We start from the raw sequence: 22,545 nt of genomic DNA, 5'->3' as shown, positions 1-22,545 counted from the left end.
GCGTGAAGCTGTTAGTGAGTTCATATGAGTCAATACGTGACTGTGTAGCCGCGCGATGCGGTTCCAGTTGATAGCCACAATTTGACCCTTTGTCACCATAGAATCTCCAGTAGCTCTGTGGTTAGAGCATCCGATCAGATCCCGCAGGGTCGTGGGTTCAAATCCCATCTGGGATTCGGTTTTTTTTTTCGAGTCTTCGTTTCTCCCTAATTCACATTTAATATCCTGAGGTCTAATAAAACACTATTTCAAATTTCATTATGCAGGCAATTAACTGGCACAGTGACAATTAAGCGTGAAACAAACAACGTGTGGTTACAGCCAACTGCAAAATGAAACAAGTTTTTAAACACTTCTTTCGTGTGATTATGAGCAACAGTTTAGTATTGATAACTGGTCACGTTTTGGAAACGCTCTGTGAACTCGTCGTTTAATTTACTCCATTTTTTTTATATCAGTGTTTAGTTGAAGTGATTGTTTCCCCAGAGTTTCGACGACATCAAATCCTTCCTAGATAAATTTCTAAAAAGTCAGGAAGTGTGAAGCAATCCTCTTCCCCTTCCCTCTCCCAGTCTGGATTGGACGTTGCCGCATAATACAGAGGCAGTTTTGCGCGTTGATGAATATCAGAAAATCGGAGCTCAGTAAGGGCTGTTGGAATCCAAGATTGGGGCAAGGCACGTATTTATTGAAGAAAGTCAGATGCTGTGTGGTAAATTTAACAAAGCAGCATTTTCCTTTACTCTCGGTTTGGTCCATCATGTCGCTATTATTTTCCTTCGCAGTATCAGCGTTGGTTAGTTCACTTTAGCATTCAATATCAGGCAAAAGAAAAGGAACTAAAAAGTAAGTTGAAGAGATCAAGCTCTTTATTGGCAACAAATGGCACAGACACGATATGTTTACATTATTTAGTATATTTTGCACTGCTTCACTTTTCCCTCATGGTGATGATGTGGTCTCTCGTCACAAACATCAGGAAAAACTACAAGTGACTACGATTATTAGCTATCTAGCGCAGTCAGTATCTTTTCAAAGCCTTCTCAGTCACCAGTGCGTGCCCTGTGAAAGTTGTCACTCCTGTCCAGGTTCCACTCAGATCGCGTTCACCCAGGAGATTGCCTTTTTCGTCAAAGAACTTTTCCCGAGCCTTGAATCCGACGTTTATTTCCTGCTTGAAAATTATAATTTTCACCTTATATTCCGTCTTTGCAGGCACCTAAGGTAAAGAAACTCACAATTATTATTTATTACTCAATCACTGCTTGAGCAGGAAGTCAATTACAGAACAGGGCCGCCACCAGTGGCCTAGATGCTCTAAACATTCTGTTTATTCCTTTCCATACTTCCATTGGTTCCCGAGAAAATTTATTGTACAGCTTGAAATGTTTTTTCGATAGTCCTCACCCGTCTGGGACCTCACAAAAAGAAAATTATGGGTGCTCTCGTGAAAGCCTCACATACTTTAGATCATCGATTTTGTGTAACGAAGATAAGGGTTGCATTTCGTTCAAATCTGATAAATTTAGATACCCTATTAATTTATTTCAATGGAGGGAATACTCGAAGAAACAGACCTCAATTTGTCACAGGGATAGTTGAAAGAATTAAGTCCCACCACGTTACTTCGGGTAGGATGTTATCAAATGATAACAAGTCAGATATGTAACAAAGCACTTAATGTATGGTCCCTCTGGAAACTAGTTTGTTTTGTTTTCCCTCGAGTCCTGATGTTTCCCTCGACTTTGCCTCTGGAAACATCAGGACTCGAGGGAAAACAAAACGAACTGTTTCCCTCGACACCATACATTAAGTGTATATTGTTGGCGGACAATAAAGATACACTTACATTGAAGTTACGCTAATAGGTAACCTCCTCTGTATTTTCCTTGGAGTTTGTGTAAATGTATGTCCCATAACCTTCCGCTGTAACTGATACCTGCCATTTGGAAATAGCACCTGCGAGTTCTCCAGAGTCGATGGTAGTCGTCACACTCAGTTCCCATCCGTGTTCGCTGGAGTAGCTGGAGGACGTCTTCTTTGTCCATTTCTTGGTGAATTTCCACGTCAGTGCAGATGAACCGCGATTGACGGTTGTGTCTGAAAAAGAAATCTCTTTTTATCAATCACTGAGGCCATTTGAAAAATTTGGGCTGATGTCAATATTTGCAATTTAAACGAATTGTTTTTACAGTAAATATAAACTTTAATTGGATTGCATGGTGTCGTAAACCTCAGAAACCGTTCAAGTATTATTATCATAAATGAATAAAAATTGAAATTAAAAGTGTCTTTGCCTCTGTTCTATAAAAGCTCTCTCCAACCGAAGCAAGTTTTGTTCTCACTTTAACTCGTGATTTTTTTTGTTTGTTTGTTTGTTAAAGACATTAAAAATACTATTTAAACGCAAAGACCGAAACCTTTAAAATTGAGCTTTTAAAATAGATAGGTTGAGCAACATCAGATTTACTTGTTGCTTTGTGTACTCAATCCTCCCTCCTCACAAAACTTCTTTATTCTCAGATGGAATACTAAAGCAACCGTTCTGTTGATTCCTACGAGCGGTAGGAAAAGCAGTTATCAAAACCAGTTGAACAAGCGTAAACTTTTTACACCGCTCCGATAATCTGGAAATTCCGACCATGGATTGAGGAAAGGATAAGTCAACCGAGGTTAGAGCGGGATTATAGAGTGGTTTATAAAACGATAGCAAACCCTTAAAGGCAAGGAAGTACTAGATGAATACGAAACGTAGCAGAAACAATGTGTATAAAATAGTTAAAAAACACACCAATCTAACTTATAAGGTTGACACCAATGATACCCAGGTTAAAGTTTAAAAACTTTGTAACTCTACAAAATAAGAACTTGTCTTAGAATTTTGGGGAATGTATATTGTCGCACAAAGAAGAAACTTAAAACAACGCACATTTCAGGATCTGTTCAGAAATAAAGCAGCTGTGACCCTTGTCCCTGTTCACAGTTCGTTTCACTTGGAGCATTTTAAAATGTCTCTTCAGACCGTAGTTACGACCAGTCGTCTTGTGGCTGCGTTTGTCTACTGTAGTTTGTCTACTGATGAGTTATATGCTTTTATTTCTGTTAACAAACTGTCAGAACTTGATAATTTCAGTTAAACATCAGCGTTACGATTAAATACCTTGTAAGATGGACTCTGGTTTAGTCTGGATGCTGTTAGAATTGAGATCATCCACGTGAGTGATGGTCACGTGTCTTCGAGCCGTTTTGACCTGGCACAATACTAGAGCATTGGTCAAAGTAAAACTTGGCTTTTGACTGTGGTCGTCTCCACAGTAAGTTACCCAGGAATAACGGCTGCTTTTTGTGCAAAAGCGCAACAGATATTTCTTTATCCAATTTCTATGACAATCTTTAACATCCGCCTGTTTTAAATAGCAAGGGATCCAAGCCTTGCCGGTGTTGTACTCTACTACTTGACAAGGCTTGTTCTTGTAGACGTAATCCCTGAATGAGATCCACACGTATTCAATTCCAGTCTGGGAAAGTCCATACTTCCTAATTAGATGATAGGAAAACAAAATTGATTCAGTGCTCACTGAAATAGGGTCAGGATTCGAAGAACCGAGCCGCACACCCCCCACCAGAGGTTCCGAGGAGTACTACCCCCTCCCTCCGAGCAAATGAAAGGAAGTATTGTCACCATTTATGATTTTACCTGGTATGATTTTACCAGCGCGAGGTTTGTTATTTGTACGAGTCGACCCTCTCAGGTCTAAACGTTTTATTGAGCGAAGAGCCTTTTTCTTGAAAACAGCAGTTTTTAACCTAAATGTGACTTGCAGTGACTTTGTATCGATAAACCTCCTCCTTATTAGTATGAGGTATGCGGTGTTTTTCTCGTATGCTATTTTCCAACGTTCACAAAAGCATAATTGTTATGAACTCTATTGACACACTCTTTTCCAGGAATGTTTTTGAAGCCGTTCAAAAAACTCGCAGCACATGTGTTATCGGGTCGAAAACCACTTGGCTGCGCCTCGTGGCTTTAAACCCGATATACTTCTGTTCGTTTTTTAAACATTACATAAAAATTCCTTGAATCAAATTTTAAAACTAATTCTCTAACTTGTACTAAAGTACTGAAATCACCTCCATTTACCCCATACAATCGAGTCGCAGACATTAAATTTGAAAGGTCCGAGTTTGCAAGAAAAGCAGATAAAGTAACATATTGGAGCACATAGAATTCGCCGCTTCCTTGCTCTCTTTCCCATCCCCACGGAAAATAAGCCTTACATTTGCCGTTGTCATCGTGATAACCGATAGGATTTGCTCGTCCATATCTATTCCAGTAGGGAGACCAAGCCGGTATGTGCTGGTCTGGGCCACCAAAGGAGTCTGCAGGAGGAGACCCGTAGCATTTCGACCAGCGGCCCACCTGGCCTGCTTCAGCAAGGTCCAAAATAGTCAGGGCTGCGAGAAGCAGCGCAAGTGGCAATGACTTCATCTGGTGAAACAAAAGTATATGTTTATGTCATTAGGTTATTGTGCAATACTAGAAGACACCTAGAAAGCCTCAATATTTTGATTGAAAATCGAGATTACGCTAACGTGTGGATTACAAATTTATTTTGATTAAAGTACTTTGCAGCAAAGTTAAAGGAAGGTTTCTGTACCATACAAATTATGCATACATTTTAGGACTCGACTCTATTCATGCCCGTTCGTCGTGTAAGAGGGTTTAGTATGGCAGTGATCAGGTATAATTAATACTGGGGCTGTGCGGAAATCTTTCCAAAGTTTGTAACTCATTGTATGAATCGAGACAGCAGTGCGAGGTAAGTTAATTTGTAACATGTCATTTACATATAATACTGCATACATAACATTAAAGATACAAACTCACTGTATTGATGAAGAAAATATAGTTTTAAAGTTTTAGGTGGTATAATTGTCTGCACATGATTAACGTAGATGTATCAATGTGGCGTACCAAGTTTAAATGCTGTTAACTAGTGGAGGAAAAATAATTATTTTTCTAATTTCTGAGTACCAGCCCATGTACTGTCCTTCTTATACTTGCTGCAAGTCGTCTTCTTATGCGCGGAATTAGTGACCGACGAGCGACGAGGTCGCGAGGACTTTGAGAAAGTCTATGTCCTTCTACGAGGAATTTGAAATTTTTACAGCTAATTTGAGAGCGCGGGCATTTTGACACATTTAACTGTCCGGCTTAAAATTGAAAAATTGAAGAAACTTTCGTTCTTTCCTTCTCCAGGAAGAAAGCGAACAAAAAAAAAAAAAACAACAACAACAAACAACGAACAAGAAAGTTTAATTTCTCGATAATGTCATTTTGAAGAATTTATTACAGATTACCTGATTCAAGAGCAACCGACTTCTACTATCCCTATTACATGTAGCAAGCTTGTTAAAGGCGTCTACATGAACTTGAAAACGGCAGCCTAAATGTTTCAGGTTGGTTTCAATTTCTTTCTTGGCCATCCACAGCCGAAAACGTGTATAAATAGTTTTCTTTATCAGAACAGCGTTTTAAAGAATTTTGAATTAACTTCTCGTCTGCAATTGTTGAAAAAGTGCCTTGTGTTTTCACCGCCGCTCTATGACAAATGACTCTGGATAATGTTCAGGATATGAACGTTCTTTTTCAAGCGCTTGAGGGAGAGTAAAAGAGGTCGAATAAATCAGCCACTTAACAAAAAGCGCCTACCTTTCTGGATCAGTAGCAGTTATTGCTCTTTCTGTTTTTCTCGATCAGACTGCAAAGAGCGGTTCTTCAACTTCAGCTCGCTTTACAGTTCATCCGCTTTGTCAACCTGGTTTATATTGCTTCATGAGTCAAAAAAACATGTCCAGTGTGAAAAATTCCATTCCCAATGCGCTGTCTTCCCAGGCGGCATACAAATTTACTTGTGCAGGCTTTAACGCCTGCTATGTCAGTGAAACCACCGGATTACCTTGGCGCCAGGGTTCGCGAGCACTAACTTTCGGGCGTAATTCCCACATCTGCAAACATTTGCAGGGTTCTGAGACATGCAAGAATCTATTTTCTGGGGATTGCTTCTCCATTTTGGACTCGATTCACTTTCCAAGTTAAGATTGAAAAAAGCCCTACATTTTGAATGGGAACGACCCGCCCTGAACAAACAACTTAAAAGGCGTTAATTCAACACTCTTACTTTAATTTTCGCCGTTGCTGTTATTCATCACTACAAATTTATTGTTCGTTTTTCAGAGAAGTATTTTGCTGTATCGGTTTAGAATTATACAATATTTTCATTCCGTACCACGTCATTTGTATTCGCTATTGTTGTTGAATCCCATAAGTATTATGTAATATTTTCACAGATTTGTAATAACTATAATTTCTACAGCCTATAATCAACACTTCGTTGTCAAAATCAAAAATGCTAACAAAATCACATAACAAAGAAGTTTGTTGGGTTTCATAACCATTGCCTTTTATTATGTTTGTAATAAACTGGCGAAAAACTCGCGCGTGAAATCTTAGACAATGTCGTTGGGTAGCCAATCACCCTTGCGAAAAAACAGTATTCACTCGTTACTCGGGCCGTAAGGCGGACCGAGTTAAGGTTTCGGTAGTATTATCAAATTCTTTTTTCTTTTTGGGGTCGCGATGGGCCGAGAGATTAAAGTTCGGGCCACGAGTTATTCTTTTCGGTCACGTTTTTTGTACTCGACTGGTACGAGTTACGTTTTCTGTCGTGTTATCAAATTCTTTAAATTCTCGGTCGCGTTCTTTGTTTTCGGGCCGTGAGGAGTGTTTACAATATGTACAATATGCGAGCCAGACGTGCGAGGCATGAACAAAACATGCGAGGCATGCGAGGCATGAACAACCCCAACATAAACTGCTAACCGTTAAGCTAACAAGGAAAGCTATTTAAGCTAACCAAGGTGCTATTTAGGCTAACTGGAGTGCTCTTTAGGCTAACCGGAGTGTTTTTTTAGGCTAACCTGAGTGCCTCAAGGTTAGTTTTGTTTAACCGAAAATTTGGCACCTAAATCAGTCTATGACCTCGCGGGCCAAGATAGATAAAGATGTCTCACGTTTACTATAGAAAAACAATCAATGTAGAAACGGTTTCTGTCTTCAAATAGAAGGTGAATAACAAATGCTTTCCCCTGAATTTCATTTAAAAATATAAACAGCGAAACATCGAAAAACGTACAAGGATATAAACGTACGCGTGATTAGCCTGCGAATACAGCCGCCTCTCATTCGCTCCCGCTAACGCTTGTTGCGTATCGTTACTCTAGATCCCGGGGAGGGGGAGGGGGTACTCAACAGATGCTTGGGTAGGGAGGTGCGGCCCGGGCGTTCAAACCCTGACCCTGTTTAAGACACAATTCTCCGATTTCCCTATCCCGTTTAAGACAGAATTCAAAATTTTCAGGCCCTATCTAAGACAATTAACCCAAAATCACACACTGTTTAAGACTAGAATGAAATAAGAATACACTAGTTTCTTACTGTATTTTAATGCATTGGCAATCACAATCTGTTTAAGCCATTAGGTCATGTAGGGATACCCTGTTTAAGACAGAAAGTGATGAAATAGATACCCCGTTCAAGACAAAACACCCTGAAAACCATACCCTATCGGGCCACACGTCCCCGTTCAGGTCACATAAGGGAGTAACTCCCCCCTCCGGGTCTAGATCATACTGAAAATTACGATCCGTCATTGACCCGGCGTCACATACATATTAGAACCGTACAAATGGTTTCTGTCTCTAAACGGAAGGTGAAAACGTAAGGATTAAAGCCCGGGGATTATAAAAAGCATTCGTATGACAAATGTCGTTTTTCATTCTGACTGCAAGAAATGCAATTCTATCTGGTGGTTACTTATTGCCTCGCTATATCTCTGTATCTATCTATTTGGTAGCCTGCGAGCAAGCTCTCTTGGGGGTGGGGGGCGGGAGGGGGAAAGAGGATTCACTCCCAAGAGAGCTTGCTCGCAGGCTATCTATTTGGGGGAATTGGCGATGCTGGAGGTTATCACTGTTAAAAAATTGTAGGCTTTACGCACCACATAGTCAAATATGGCCCGGAAACTGGAAACAGCTTCTTGTTTGATATAAATTCCATTGAAAATAAGTTGCCCTCTGCGAAGTGTGAATCGTAAACTGAGTGACCTGGTGTAACGATGGGTAGCCGTACCTCGCAGACGCTCTTTTGGCTCCCCACGCAATCTTTTGGTGAAGAACGATTGCGTGACGAGCCAAAAGAGCGTCGGCTAAATGATGGGGGTGATCTAATTAGCATACAGCTGTTGCGACGAAGGTTGCCCAAAAAAATCGTAAAAGCGTCCGACAATGCCAAAAGGTACTCTGGGAAATACCCAATAAATTTCGAGGATTCTGAGCTTTTATTGAAATTTATTGTGTATTTTCCAGACTACTTTGCGGCATTTTTGTGAACGCTTTACGCTTATTTTTGGAAACAGCTGTTTGTTAGGTTGTAAACATTGGTAAAAGTAACCGGAAATGGAAAGTTAGCCTGAAGCGGAAGTTTGTAACGCGTGACGTAGGCCACATACATCCGGGACAGTTTTACAAGAGAAAAGGACGTTCGCGAGACGTAGTGAAAATCGATGTATTAATCTTGTTCAGCGACAAATACAATGTTTGAAGTGCTCTGTGTTCACTGTGGTTTTATGGGTAACCCATACGCATATTTTGGGGTACTGACTGTATAGTACTCTACCCACTATGTCGTCAAGAGTGAACACAAACAGGTCCACAGCGCGTCTACAGCACTACCCACATGTACGCTTTGCGTGCCTATTTACACATGCTTTTATTTTCTAACGAGAAGAGTGCAAATCCCAGAAATTGTTTATTCATTTATTATTTGTTTATTTATTTTCTATGTTGGGTCTTAGCAAAGTGATATATGAACATAACTAAACTGTAAAACCTGACAACTCTTCTCTTCCTTTAAGTCATTTAGCTTTTAATTAACGCCTTCTAAACGGAATTCGGTTTAGAATAGTATGGTACAAAAAATTAATATAGGCTTGAACTCCCAAATGCTATCAGCATCTAACTTCTCCTTACCATATCACCACTTGATCGAACTTGAGAGGGGCAAGAGAATACGACAAATGATCAAGATAAGAGATAAAGGGAGAACAGTAAAGACAGTGTGCATTTTGATATTCTAGAAACTATAAGAAGACTTTTACGCGCTAGGGATGGTGGGATTGTTTGGGTAGGCGGATGGACATCACGCCTACGAATAAGGGCATTTTCCGGCGTTTATTCAGTGTAGCGTAGCTGTGGTTAAGGACGATGCCTACTAATAAAGAAGTATTTTTGTTTGGTTTATTACTATGCGGGGAAAGCAGATCTTAGCAAGGGCTATTAAAATCCAAAAATAAATTTAGTGGTAACCCCTTTTATTTAGAGACAATTAAGCAACAATTATTCTAAACAACAGTAAAATACAAAGAAATTCATGGAGTTTTGTTCAAAATTGAAGCTTTTCTATCTCTGAAAAATGCATGGTTATCCCCAGTTTTCTTTTTGGATTCCAAGAGCACTTGCTAAGTTCTGCTTTCTCCGCATAGTTTTAAACCACACCGGCATGCCACAGACTGTATTAGTAGGCACTACCCATAGGAAACTCGAGTATCTTGGAATGCGCGGAACGTATGCGCAGTAACAAAAGCAGAAACCGTCCTTAAATAGTTTTCACCTAAAAGCTAAAAGAGTATTTCCTATACAACTGACGGCCATGAAAAACACTTATTCATCGGCGCAACTTCCATCCGCCTACCAAAACTATCCCATAATTCCTCACTCGTACCAGTCTCCGGTAGTTTCTGAGCGTTGAATTCGGGTACAGATTTGCATCGGGGTGTTATGTCTCTAAATGCACCATGTAAGGATTTACTGCCATCCTTTTGTGTATTTATATTTTAAAATAAATGCAACCGAGCGCGCATTTTCCCTCGTTTCTGCCGAGTGTTTTTATGGCCTCAACTTTCCGCATAAAATAAACTAGTCAACAACTAACTGAAATAAGACCTTTTGACAAATGCATTGTTTTTGTTTCTTCTAACAATGTACACAATAGGAAAATCTCAAAGAAGTGAAGCTTTTGAAGTTGACATCTGAGCAAACAGACACACTCTATTTGCCAAATTCTTATGATACCGTTTTCATAAAAAAGTTGATTCTCCTCGAGTATGAAAACAACCCCATAACCCTTATTCCAAAATGGCTGCCCTTCTAATATTCTTTTGTTCGCATTCAAAATAGCCCTTCTTATCTCGCTCTTAAGCTCAAAAATCAAAAGAATATTTTAACTTGGAAGAGGCAAGAAGCGGTGAGGGTAAAAGACGGCATGAGTTTGTAGAATGGCATATGGCATGACCTGCGGCATGCATAATTATGCGAAATACGATACTTGCCGAACGACTTAAAGAAATAAATTAATTGAAGAGCGCGTCCTGTTTTCGCGCCAATTTTATAATTATAGATGTTGTGGTTTCCAAGCTAAACTTTTAAAAACAACTAGACGACAGAAATAGGATTAAAAAATACAAGGCTGGGATAAATCATGTCGATCGCTGGTTATGAAGGGGTGAGGGTAAAGAAAGCTATGAATTTTCGTAGTCAAGGGACTGAGTGAATTTAAGTTTCATGTTCGCTTTTCACCTTTTGACTTCCATGTAATTGACAAGTTCAACTTGCGTACGTATCTCGCCGAAAATGTAAGGTGAGAAAAAACAAAACCTATTTTTCTCATGAGTTTGTTACAAATTTTTTATTCGTTACAATATGTAACCGTTAAATGTTCGCAGCGTCTGATAAACTATTCTCGGACAAACCGAAGGCCAAACGCATTTTAAGTTCAACAACAGTTTCATAAAAGAATAGCGAAGAAACTTCCCAACTTTTCCTGAAAGCTTACCTGGCCGGTTCGACAGCGAGCCGAAATAACCAACAAACGCAATTTCCAAAAGCGGCAAAACTTATTAAACATCGCATCGAGGAATATTTACCCCCTTAAATTAAAAAAATTGGCTATAAATATTTGTGATTTGAAGCGGCGGGCGATGAAAGCGCTTTCGGTGGGTAGGTCACAGGTCAAGTTGTAAGTTGTAAGTTTCATTGACCTAACCGGCGGGGGAGGGTAGCGGAGTATTTTTCCTAACGACCCACATATTTTATTAGCCGTTGACACAACTATAGCTCGTTATATCTATGAAATAAAATTCTGGGATAACAATGTGGAATTAGATAACAAATGCGATACGTGGTAAAACAAATTATCCGGTGGAGGTGCCGTGGGACCGGTGACAATAGACCTCTACATAATGTTTCAGCGCTTTATTACCCGAGGAAGGTCTCACCCAAACTGACTTAAAAATGTTTTTTAAGTCCGGAAAAGGTAACATATACTTTTAATATTACTTCGTTTTTTCTTTAACGAGACGTATATTAACATAATGACGGGGATATTTTTTCCAGGAAAGGCGATTAACCATCTGCGAACGATCGTACGAAACCTCAGGCGTTCAATCAGCCAATCTTTAGGACGTGTTTAGGTATTAAAGGAAGGAACTATATACGAGAAAATTGCAAAAAGTGTACGAGAATAGGCACATGTACTCATATTTCCGTGAATGTGAGAACAATAAACAGTATTCATCGATTTCTTCATCCTCACTTCTTTCCTAACCACCGATCAGACATGTTATATTCCCGCTACAGGCTTGTATTTTCTAATCAGCCCATCTGTTGCATTTTCCGCAGCATCGAAAAATCTAATGCTCTTAAAATTGGCGCAAAAAACTGACGCACTCTTCAGTTAATTCATTTCTTTGAGTCATTCCACGAGTATCGTTTTTCGCATAATTATGCCATGCCGCAGGTCATTGCCACATGCCATTCCGCAAACTCATGCCGCCTTTTACCCTCACCGCGCAGTTTAGTTGATTCGCTACATTTTACAGTCAATTCACGTTACGCGTGACCAGTATTTCCGAGCATTAAATAAACATTCGAATTTCTCTTTGTAATGTCCGACGTGTGAATGAAATGTTGAACATTTCTCTGGAAATCTTTCCGAAAAAGATGCATTAACTGAAAAAAAAAAAAGACTCAAAATACTTGGGAAAAAATTGTTATTCTTGAAATACTTAATGCTGTAATGTAAAAACAAATTCATACCCTTATACTGTCAATAAGCTAGGGAAATTTCTGAAAACTCTGGGAACTCTGAAATCTTGTTGGCAATGTCCAAAACTGACTTGAAAATTTCAAAACTCCGTTTAAATTTCAAAATTACCAGTCGCGAGTGACGTGAATTGACTGTAAACCTGACTTATTCTTTAATATTTGAACTCAATTAAGTCCTTGCACAAACACTATGAAACGCAGTCTGAAACAGCTAAGACAATTCCACTGGAACTCACTAAAAGAACGAGAAATAATCACATTTTCATACTTAACGGTGTAACGAAACAACCGTGTAACGCAACAAAGAAACAGTTGTTTTGTTTCGTAGCAAAACAACTGGACACCCTTTCCCTTGCAATAACCTACTATATTATATCATAGAAAGTCGAGAAAGAGGTTGGTGTTGTTCATCATGGTACATGTAGATACAATAATAATAACCTGTCAACCTCATCGCCTGATGAAGACTAGCAGTAAGCAGTCAAAACATCGTGATTTATAACTCAAAGTAACTACAAAGAGTTGTAAATCGCAGCTTTAGGTTTATTGACGGTTTATAGAAAGATAACAACTTATCCTAAGGATACAAACGAGGCTGGATTTCTCAAACTGATTAAAATACAGACTCTGATCCTCTGAGATTCCTACTAACCTTTTGCTTAAATTGCGAGAAGCTTTTGTCCAAATTCATGTACATCGCCGTTAAGTGAAAAAATTCCCGCAAACTGCATGTGATGGACAAGGCGATTTCTATCTGGTCAAAGTAAGTGGAGACTGCGTGTAATTCAAGGTGCGTGTAATAGTTAGTGTAAAAATTTATGTGTGCGTAACGCGCGCGTTAATCTGCCACACTGCACGTATTTGAACGCTTGTAGTTCCTGCTATTGCAGTGGCCAGCACTATACATTGTGAGACAAATGATAATACACTTATCATAGAAAGTGATGGCAAAAAATAAGTGTACTCACCTGACTAAAAATTGGCTTGTTGTGAAGTCTTGAGCATCGCTCTCCATGTCGACATGCTCCAATTTTGAAGTAGAAAGAGCAATTTACCCTAAACAAATGGAGATTTCCATACATCATTGGAATTGAATGATCAATACATTTTGTTCTCCACACAGAATTAATAGAACACAACTTTTTGCCAACGAAAATCATTCCAAGGCCCGGAGCAGATGCCGTACTTCATATGAACCGAATCGAATAATTTATTTCAATGAATTAAGTTCATGTGAGCTATGGCGTCTGAATCAATTCAGAACGGTCGATCTAATTCGGATCGGCCGCTTCGCTGGGAATAATGGCTGTCAATCGGCTTTGATTCAGACGCCGTACTTCGCATGAGTCGTCCAAAATCGAATCGATTCGGCTCATGTGAAGTACGGCGTCTGGAACCGGACCTACAGTTCAAAACAGCGATGAATTAACTGGCGTAGAATAACATTTGAAGGATAATCATTTGCTCGGCATAAGTCATAAGCTCCCATTATTTTAAACTGTTGACTTCAATAGGTCTGCGATTTTGATGGACTTAAGCTTCAACTTTGATGCTCCTCTTCGTTTTCAATGAGTGTACTCAATCGAGAAAAATAAAACGCTTCCAATTTGTGTCTAAGTCTACGCGAGTTTTGATTAAAGTGGGCACAGGAAACAAACTTTTCACAAACGTAAGGCAAAATCAAAACTTCCTTATACTAAAACTTTGACAGTGATCAAAAGCCGCTATGAATTCACTTACTTGTCCTTCTCTGTTCCAAAGATGGACGCCAAATACTCCGCCATGCTTCTTTTGGCAGACAATCACCCATGATTCTTAGCGAGTGGGTTTTATTCAAGCGCGTTGGGCTCTGGGACGAGGTTTTTCGTTCAGGGTGGGGCCGGTAGGGAAATAATTGCGAAACATTTCAATGGGGTGGAATTGAAAAAGTCAACTTGGATCTCATCATATTAATGTCCGCACAAAACAACTTTATTTTACTTTACTTCACTTTTTGATCGTTGGCAGAAATACACAACTAGAATAGAAGAACTTCTGATCGCACGTTGAGCCGTTTCGGGAGAAAAGGGAATGTTTGACAAACGATAGGTTTGACATAGGGAACAGAATTTTGCGTCCTTTTGGCCAAGCAGAGGGCGGGAAACGGTTTGGGGCTGAAAAATCTAAAGAGCTTTAAAGATTCATACATTTTTGTCCAAATACAATCAAGGGGCATAGGCTGGTCATGTATCTATCCTCTTTACACATGTGTGGATTGACATTCATAACATTTATGTTGGTTACTCATGAACAGAATAGAGCTGCAATCATCTGAGAATATGCGCTCCTTCCTGTCCTCAACGCCCGGAGAAGGGGGGGGGGGGGGGTTGGTACTCCACTATATAAGCTTTATAGGTAAGTACGGCGCCAAAGGGTATGGTTTTTGAATGAAAACTTTTAAAACTGCAAAAGCCGTGAACGAAGGTCCTGCTTGCTTGTACGTTGGATCTCACAGGAGATCTAATCAGCCAAACTTGAAAAATAGACAATGAGAAGTCCGAAGACTACTGCAAGGCTGACACAACGTAATATATTTTAAAATGATATTTCGGCTGGCCAAACCAGCCTTCTTCACGTTTAGATGTTACATCTAAACCTGAAGAAGGCTGGTTTGGCCAGCCGAAATATTATTTTAAAATACATTACGTTGTGTCAGCCTTGCAGTAGTCTTTGGACTTCTCATCGTCTATGGTTTTTGGGCCGTTTTGGGCTGAAATATGATTTAGACTTTAACCATCATTTTAGTATATGCTGAAAGTCTGAAAACCGGGATCTGGATTGATCTAAAAATGGGTATGAATTTCAGAAGATAAATAAGTTAGTTTCTAACCGAACTTTGCGTCGGCGGGGAGTATAAACGAACGTTTGGTTTATCAAAAAAGTTGTAAAGGTAAATTTGAATCTCTTTACGGTGGCCAATTAAGGTCGCCGTCCTCGCTGCTTAACCTTACGAATGCAACACAGCGACGCCAACGCAAACGTCATTTGAAAATATAACTTTATATCATTTCTGCTACTTCGCGATTATTTCAACTCGTTCAATTTCTACGGTGATACAAACAACAAACTACACAGGAACCAAATTGGTAGGGAGTGGTGGGTTAAGTTAAAAAAGAGAATGAAAAATTCACCGTCTTGTCCCCACGTTCTCCACAAAACCTTAAATGCGGTGATTTCACGTTGTTGTTTTGCAGAGGACGGCAGAGAAATGTACCAAAATTTAAAACGCACGTGTAGAGCGATTGTTTTTGGTCAAAAGGACTTTTGTTTTGTGGTGTTGTCGTCGCCGTCGTGTTTTCATAAGGTCCCTATTATCAACTTTGCGCTATACAGCAAATAGCCTCCCACGCAGTCGTTTTTAGGGGACTCGTATTACCTCCTCCCCTCAAACTTTCCGTTTAACTTTCCGTTTAATAGTTTTTAATGAACTGATAAATACTGCAGATCTCCCCTTGATACCTTCTACATTCTTCTTTGCTTTCTCAAATCCAGTTAGTCTGTCGTAGCACTTCGTACAAACAAACAAATCTGCTCCAGAGTTTCGGCACCCGTAAGAGGCGATATCTTCACCGATTGTCAACTCGATCAGGCGGGGAAGATCGATTACACTTTCCCGAAGCTTTTGACTCTCCCAGCAGTGTCAAAACGTCGCACGAGAAGCGCTTGTATTCGCATTCGATATTTGTTTTGGTGTTTCAGCCATGACCAGCCATTTTAGAAGTGAAAAAATATATATATTCCGACTTAACTCCCGCATCTCTCAAGACTGTAACAGAGACTGTAGACACTGTACAAAGCTCGCGGGAAACGGAAGCGACCATCGTAACCAGCAATTTGATTTGATGTCATTAAACAATGCCTCGATGGTGATTGGCTAGGGTGCTTGGGGAGTAAAACAATGGGAAAGGAATGTGGCGCTTGGGTAAGCAGGCGTTTGTGGGGAGGAGGTAATACGATTCCCCTAAAAACGACTGCGTGGGAGGCTATACAGCAAACAGAAATGAGGTCTCTCTAGTTAACGTGTTTAATAAGTTTATTTCAGCCAAACTTAAATATTAACTAAGCAGCATTTTATCAAGTTAACTTACAGATAACAGTATATGATATTACCACTCTCAAAAAGCTTATTCATACAACTTATCAAAGTCTGCAACAAATGTGTTCTTCTCAAACGTTCACGGCTATAGCTACTGAAAAACGTTTGGACCCGTGGTATGTGATTATACATATAGTTCAGTAGCATTGAATGCATGTGTAACTGTAATTTAATCTTACTACATACATTAGTGTCCGGCGCCTCAAAATAACCGGAACCCGTGTGCTAAGGGAAGGAAAACCCCTACAGAAAACCACTGGCCCTCCAGGTTGGGGGTTGGGCGTGGGGCCAACAACTCCACCCCGTAAAAAAATACCTAGTTACGGAAACCGCAATTATTCTTTGCGGCCCTATGCCCCACTGGGGGCTCAAAGGACTGAGAGAGTACATTTCTGAAACAGCGTTTGAGGACACTTTAAACCAGGTTTAAAGTATAGAAAGAAGTGTACATTACTTTGGTCTGCTAGCCTATCGTTAACTCTAGCCAAGTATGTGCAGAAAACGCTATGGAAAGCACGTGCGTACAGGGATTTTACGCACGAGATTGTGATGTGTTGAAATTTTAACGAGTGATATTCTTGATTAAGGAGAGTGCGTAAATACGAATACTGTAAAAAGAACTCTTCATTGCCTACTCTATATTTGATTATTTGCATTATGTACAAGAAAGCTAACCAGTAAAACCAAAATACAGTCACGGCAAAAGTTGGAAGCGATTCTCGTCTACAAGCAGATTACTGCGTCAATTAGCCTGGGAAAAGAAAAAAAAAGGAAAACCCACTTGTAAAGTAACGAGTCGCTTTCGAAATTTTCTCCAGGCATCGAGCTGGCAAAGGCAAGGAATTTGTTGCCGTTGATGTCAAAAGACTGCACATCAGCTGCTCCATTTGTCGGAAGCTCCTGTACTTTGAAAAAGCTGTTTCCTGACTACTTGTATACAAATGGGTTTCCAATGTAAATGGTAAACACCCCCGGTCTCACCCCTCTGATCCTTAATCTGAGAAAAGCTGTTACGGCCCTGATTTAAAGCTAAAAAGTTGTATAACTTGTTACGAGATTAAGGAGTTCCTAAATGGCCACTAAAAAAGGTGTAACGTGGCAGTCAACTAATGCCAGCGGGGAAAAAAACAAAAACTAATCAATTAATTTTTCTTTACATCTTTGCCACCCTCTGTACCATCCCTTCAATTACCTCTAGGGCTCAGTAAAATCATCGTGAAATAAAAAAAGTATTTGTCAAGATGTTCTCGGGCATCATTAGTAACCTTTCAGTCCTTTACTGTAATCTGATTTCTTCGCTATGAAAAAAGTCTAGTGTAAGCTCCCCTTTGACGTGTGAGTAAACGAGTCAAGTTCCCTACATGGTACGCAACCATTGTGTTAACGAAAATTACAATATGTTTACTAATAATATAAATAAGCTGCATGTAAACTAAGCTTTATAATGTTAACACTATCCTTGCAAAGTTGTACTTGTTTCTCACAACTATATATCCTATCGTACTTTATGTTTGATACATATTTTTGATTAAAGTTAATCTTTTTCGAGTTTTTGGCGTGTTTGTAATTGTTGGTTTAACGTAGTTCCTTTCCCTCCAAACCTCAGAAAGAATTATATGTAGATCCATTTATACAGTTCACTGTTGATGTTGTATCTCCCATCTTTTTCGTACCTTGCAATTGCCAGGTAAATGTGACCTTTGTACTCAAATGAAGTCATATCAGTCGCTCCATAAGTCATTTTTTTTTGGTATTTCACGAACCGTGATACATTGAACTGATACACAGCTGAAAAACCCTTCCAGTTGGCCACACCAAGGTACGTTTCGTGGCAGATTTCAAATGGATGCATGGCGACGGCTCCATGAGTGAGAATGGACTGGAAATGAACGAACCTGCTGCCATTCCACTTGTAAATGAACGAATCAATGTCGTTGCTTTTCCCATTATCACCGTTGGTGAAGGCGACGAATGTCTCACCATAGTGGGTAAAGGACTTCACATCGTGGGCGCCATATGTCTGGAGAGTCTGCACTTTAACAAAACTGTTGAATGACCACTTGTATACAGGAGATTGGACAGAATACCCTTCCCTGGATTTGAAATGGTCTGCAAAAGCTATAAAGGCTTCATTGTTTATTACAAATGCCGTGCTCCCTATCGCTCTCTCGGTTTCTATCTCCTGAAACTTTTTAAACTGGTTGACTTCCCATTTGTAGATGATTGAGTTTGTAATGGGTGTATTTAAGTTATCATTATAACTCGTAACGGCGAGAAACATTTCCGGCAATATTTGAAAGAAATTGAAGTTGGTTGCCCCATTTGTTGGAAAGTTTTGGAAAACAACAAACTGTTTTCCATCCCACTGGTAAATGACCGAGTTCAGGCGCCTTGTAACGCCATTGTGGCGGTTGGCAACAGCAAGATAATGTTTGCCGGCGATCTTAAAATATTCGATATGACGTCCTCCTGTGGTGTTTATGGATTGGTAATGAGAGAACTTTCCAGTTGAATCGTTCAATTTGTAGATGGAAGAGCTTGTCTTATATCTGTTTTTATCACCTCTATAGTTGGCGAAGGCGAGGAAAAGACTCCCATCAATTCTGAACTGTTCAACAGCGCGTGCTCCTCTGGTCGGAAGATCTTGATATTTTTTGAAGAGAGACAAACCACTGGAACAATCTGAGGTGAAAAGAAAAACAAAAGTGCCTTCAATCATTTTAAAGTCTATAGGACATGGAAATAATCAACGCAAAATGATCAGTCAAGGATGAAATGAAAGGAACGGGAAAAATAACCTAAACACAAACGTACATCTTGGAAAACAAGACAATGAATTATACCTTTTATAATTAAAACATAACTGGCCATCCCCACTATGTACAAGGAAGCTAAACAGTAAAGCCAAAATACGGTCCCGGCAAAAATTGGAAACGATTCTCGTCTACAAGCAGATTATTAAGCTAATCCTGGGTTAACGTGAAGTTTGATTCAAGTTTAATTACTATAAAAAAGGCATTTTTCGGAAACATATTTGCCCTTAAGCTTTATATTAGACTTTTCTTTACCTTTAGTTAAAAGTCAGCTTTTAAAAACATTTTTACAGCAGTGATTATATTGGCGCGAACACCAGTAAAATATGTCTGGAAAGTTTATTGTGTTGTAATCAATCACAGGCGAGATCTTCACATCACAGAAACCATAGGCAACGAACGGTTTCCTATCGGTCACGGAACAAATTATTTTCGTTTTGTTTGAGATACAAGCTGTCTTATTAGGAATTTAAAACACCGCTGTTCCCCAAGATCAGTGCTGAGGGCCGCATCCAGTACATCGTTCGATTTTAGAAAGAAAAATTTTTAAAGCCAACGCGATGTTCAATTCATATCTGAAAATTTATCATTCTAAGAAGAATTCGACGAGAACAACTCTCGAATTTCTACTGTATTATAACCCTCATTATAACCTTGCTAAGTTACACGTATGAGACGAGGAAACATGTACTTTGTAGGGTGACAGAAAAAAAGTAACTGCAACAGTTTCACCTGTTCTAGTGTAAAAACACAACGTTTATGTCCTTTGCCAACGTATCTCCGCTCCAAGTGAAAGTTAAAACTACATAATGACATACAAAATATTTTTAACATATAGTTGTTACACCGGGGTGTTATTAGTCTCCTTCGCAGCCGCTCGGGCCGGAGTCACGCAACGCTCCCCGTCCCCACGCGGCTGCTTCAAACCGACATACATTCCTTTCTCGGAAATAACCAATCAATGTGTGGCTTTCATTTTCTTGCGAATGTTCGCGCCTTAAATTTCAACCAATCACCTGGCTCCTTTTATTTGACCAGATGATGCAGTTCTTCCAGTAACAAAATGGCGGATCTCGAAGAAGCGTTTAATCTTGTAGCGTCAAAATTCGGCATACAGGCTTTAAATTCGCATCAGCAACTAGCAATATCGAAGTTAATTGAAAGGAAAAAGGATATTTTCGTTAATTTGCCGACTGGCTTCGGAAAATCTCTGATTTTTCAAGCTTTGCCGTTAGTCGTCGACCACGTGTCAAGTCAGCCAGGCCACATTTGTGTTGTAGTGTCGCCTTTGCTCACCCTAGTGGATGATCAAGTGGAGTATTTGATAGACAAGGGAGTTACAGCGGCGAGCATTAGCTCTTGCTCTGAAGAGGAGGCGACTTTGATAGAAAAGGGAAAGATTTCTGTTGTCTTTGGCTCCCCAGAAGCTTGGATCCAAAACGAACGGTGGAGAACAATGCTTGGAAATTCTGTGTATTCCAAAAAATTATGTGCTTTGGCCATCGACGAAGCCCACGTAATAAGGCAGTGGTAAGTTGAGTCTGTATATATATAAGCTTGAAGTGTCTGCTTTATTCTTAGCACTCCACTTATCATGCCTTATATAATTTTCATTATGCTTTGCAACACAAATTGATCGAATATCATCCTTTTCATTGTTTTTGTTGCAGTTTAAATTTTTGATGGTTATTGGTTTTTCTTTTACAGGGGGACATCCCAAAGCAATAAGATGGCTGCGTTTCGTCATTGCTATGGAAAGCTGTATGAGTTGCGGTCCCTTGCTCCAAATACTCCAATGGTTGCATTAACTGCAACAGCAACAAAGCTCACTGAAGACACCATCAAAAAAGTTCTCCTAATGCAGAATCCATTGGACATTAAAGAAAGTCCAAACAAGGTAAATCTTGCCTTTTCAGTCACAAAGATGAACAAAGACTGTGACCTCGAATTATTCTTTGAGTGGCTTGTAGAAGACATCAGGAAATTAAAAGATAAGTGTGACAGGACCATAATCTACTGTCAGACCATAAAACAGTGTGGGATTATCTATGGAATGCTAAGAGGACTATTAAGGAAAGACTTATTCATTGAGAAGACAAGCACTGGTGAAAAATTGCCCTTAGTAGAGATGTTGCATTCATGCACCCCTGCCACAAACAAGAAAAACATTTTGAACTCCTTCCAACATGAGGATGGGAACATAAGGGTGTTGGTTGCAACTATAGCATTTGGCATGGGAGTCAATTGCAAAGGTGTTCACAGGATCATCCATTATGGGCCATCAAAGAATATTGAAGCCTTTGTCCAAGAAACTGGGAGAGCTGGGCGTGATGGACATCAGAGTAAATCATTTCTGTTGTATCATGGCATGCTTTTAAATCATGTGGACGGAGACATTAAGTTGTTTATTAAATCAACTGATTGTCGAAGAAAAGCAATTCTGGAACACTTTGACAATGATAATGAGAGGCCTCTATTGAAACATCTCTGCTGTGATAATTGCGCCAATAACTGTGACTGTGGTTTGCCAGAATGCAAAACTTCACTTCAGTATCCTGTGTCTGTAGATGCAAAGAGTCGCAGAAGTTCAAGCAAGACAAGAGATATTCAACCACTACAGAGGGAGCATGTAAAAAGATGCCTGATAAAGTATCACAAGTCACTCTTAGTTGATTTTGTAGGCATGGCTGCAAATGCAAGTCTCAAAACATTGACCAACATTCAATTCATGCTTGGATTTGGAGATCTTCAAATTTCACAGGTTCTTGATAACCTGGAGCACATCTTTGAAATGTCAGATGTTTACAGAACAGTGGAAATCTGGCATAAAAGGCATGCACAAGAGATTATCCGAGTAATTGTTGAAACTTTTCATGACACAAATGTCAACAGCAATGATGCTTATGATGCCGATGATGATGAGGATGATGACGACAATGTTGTTTTTAGTGAGGATCTACTTGACGAATGGAGTGATATTTTACTTGATGATGAACTGTTTGAAATGGTCATGGACAACATCTCACTTTCCCAGCTGGATACAAGTTCTTTCCTTGGAAATCAGCCCAATGATTCATGTGACGTAGATATTGTTGATGATGACAATGATTTGCTTACAGCTTTTGCAGGAATATCTGGTGTGTAATTATTTATTATTAATAAGTAATTAATATTAAGTGGACATTTAATTGACCCTATTCAGGATTAGTAAATTACTGGATTATTCCAGTATTCTAAACTCCCCTTCCCCAAAGTAAAAGGTTTTGACAACATTGTAGAATGTTGTTAGTTTTTTTTTTGTAAGAGATTCTATTAGAGGATTTTACTGAGTATTATTGTCATAATTTATAGATGATAACAATTATGTGGCCTTGT

General features: G+C 39.5%; 2 protein-coding genes and 1 long non-coding RNA gene across 3 annotated transcripts; 1 reads left to right on the top strand and 2 right to left on the bottom strand.

Annotated features, from left to right (window-relative positions):
- Window positions 1-847: 847 nt before the first annotated feature.
- LOC146455431 (uncharacterized) lies at window positions 848-14,009 on the bottom strand. Its single transcript, XR_014859033.1, has 3 exons — window positions 13,963-14,009; window positions 13,191-13,278; window positions 848-1,219 (listed from the first exon to the last, which is right to left on the bottom strand). It is a non-coding gene; the product is annotated as an uncharacterized LOC146455431 (long non-coding RNA).
- Window positions 14,010-16,276: 2,267 nt separating this feature from the next.
- On the bottom strand, window positions 16,277-19,746 carry LOC146455430 (thrombospondin-type laminin G domain and EAR repeat-containing protein-like). Its single transcript, XM_085094344.1, has 2 exons — window positions 16,735-19,746; window positions 16,277-16,531 (listed from the first exon to the last, which is right to left on the bottom strand). The coding sequence occupies exon 1, from the start codon at window positions 19,074-19,076 to the stop codon at window positions 17,970-17,972; it is 1,107 nt and encodes a 368-aa protein (XP_084950470.1). The 5' UTR covers window positions 19,077-19,746; the 3' UTR covers window positions 16,277-16,531; window positions 16,735-17,969.
- A 350-nt stretch (window positions 19,747-20,096) lies between these two features.
- On the top strand, window positions 20,097-22,331 carry LOC146455429 (uncharacterized). The gene is made up of 2 exons (XM_085094329.1): window positions 20,097-20,700; window positions 20,878-22,331. Exons 1-2 carry the CDS (start codon window positions 20,234-20,236, stop codon window positions 22,313-22,315), a joined length of 1,905 nt encoding a protein of 634 aa, XP_084950455.1. The 5' UTR covers window positions 20,097-20,233; the 3' UTR covers window positions 22,316-22,331.
- The last annotated feature ends 214 nt before the right edge of the window (window positions 22,332-22,545 follow it).

This window comes from Pavona decussata, unplaced genomic scaffold (genome assembly GCF_977016875.1).
Source record: "Pavona decussata unplaced genomic scaffold, jaPavDecu1.1 SCAFFOLD_274, whole genome shotgun sequence".
Classification (NCBI taxonomy): domain Eukaryota; kingdom Metazoa; phylum Cnidaria; class Anthozoa; order Scleractinia; family Agariciidae; genus Pavona; species Pavona decussata.
This window is presented reverse-complemented; position numbering and strand designations above follow the sequence as displayed.

Coding starts and splice junctions, on each gene's coding strand:
- LOC146455430 (XM_085094344.1), bottom strand. CDS start 19,076: ATGATTGAAGGCACTTTTGTTTTTCTTTTCACCTCAGATTGTTCCAGT.
- LOC146455429 (XM_085094329.1), top strand. CDS start 20,234: ATGGCGGATCTCGAAGAAGCGTTTAATCTTGTAGCGTCAAAATTCGGC. Junction 20,701..20,877: donor GCCCACGTAATAAGGCAGTG/GTAAGTTGAGTC, acceptor TTTCTTTTACAG/GGGGACATCCCAAAGCAATA.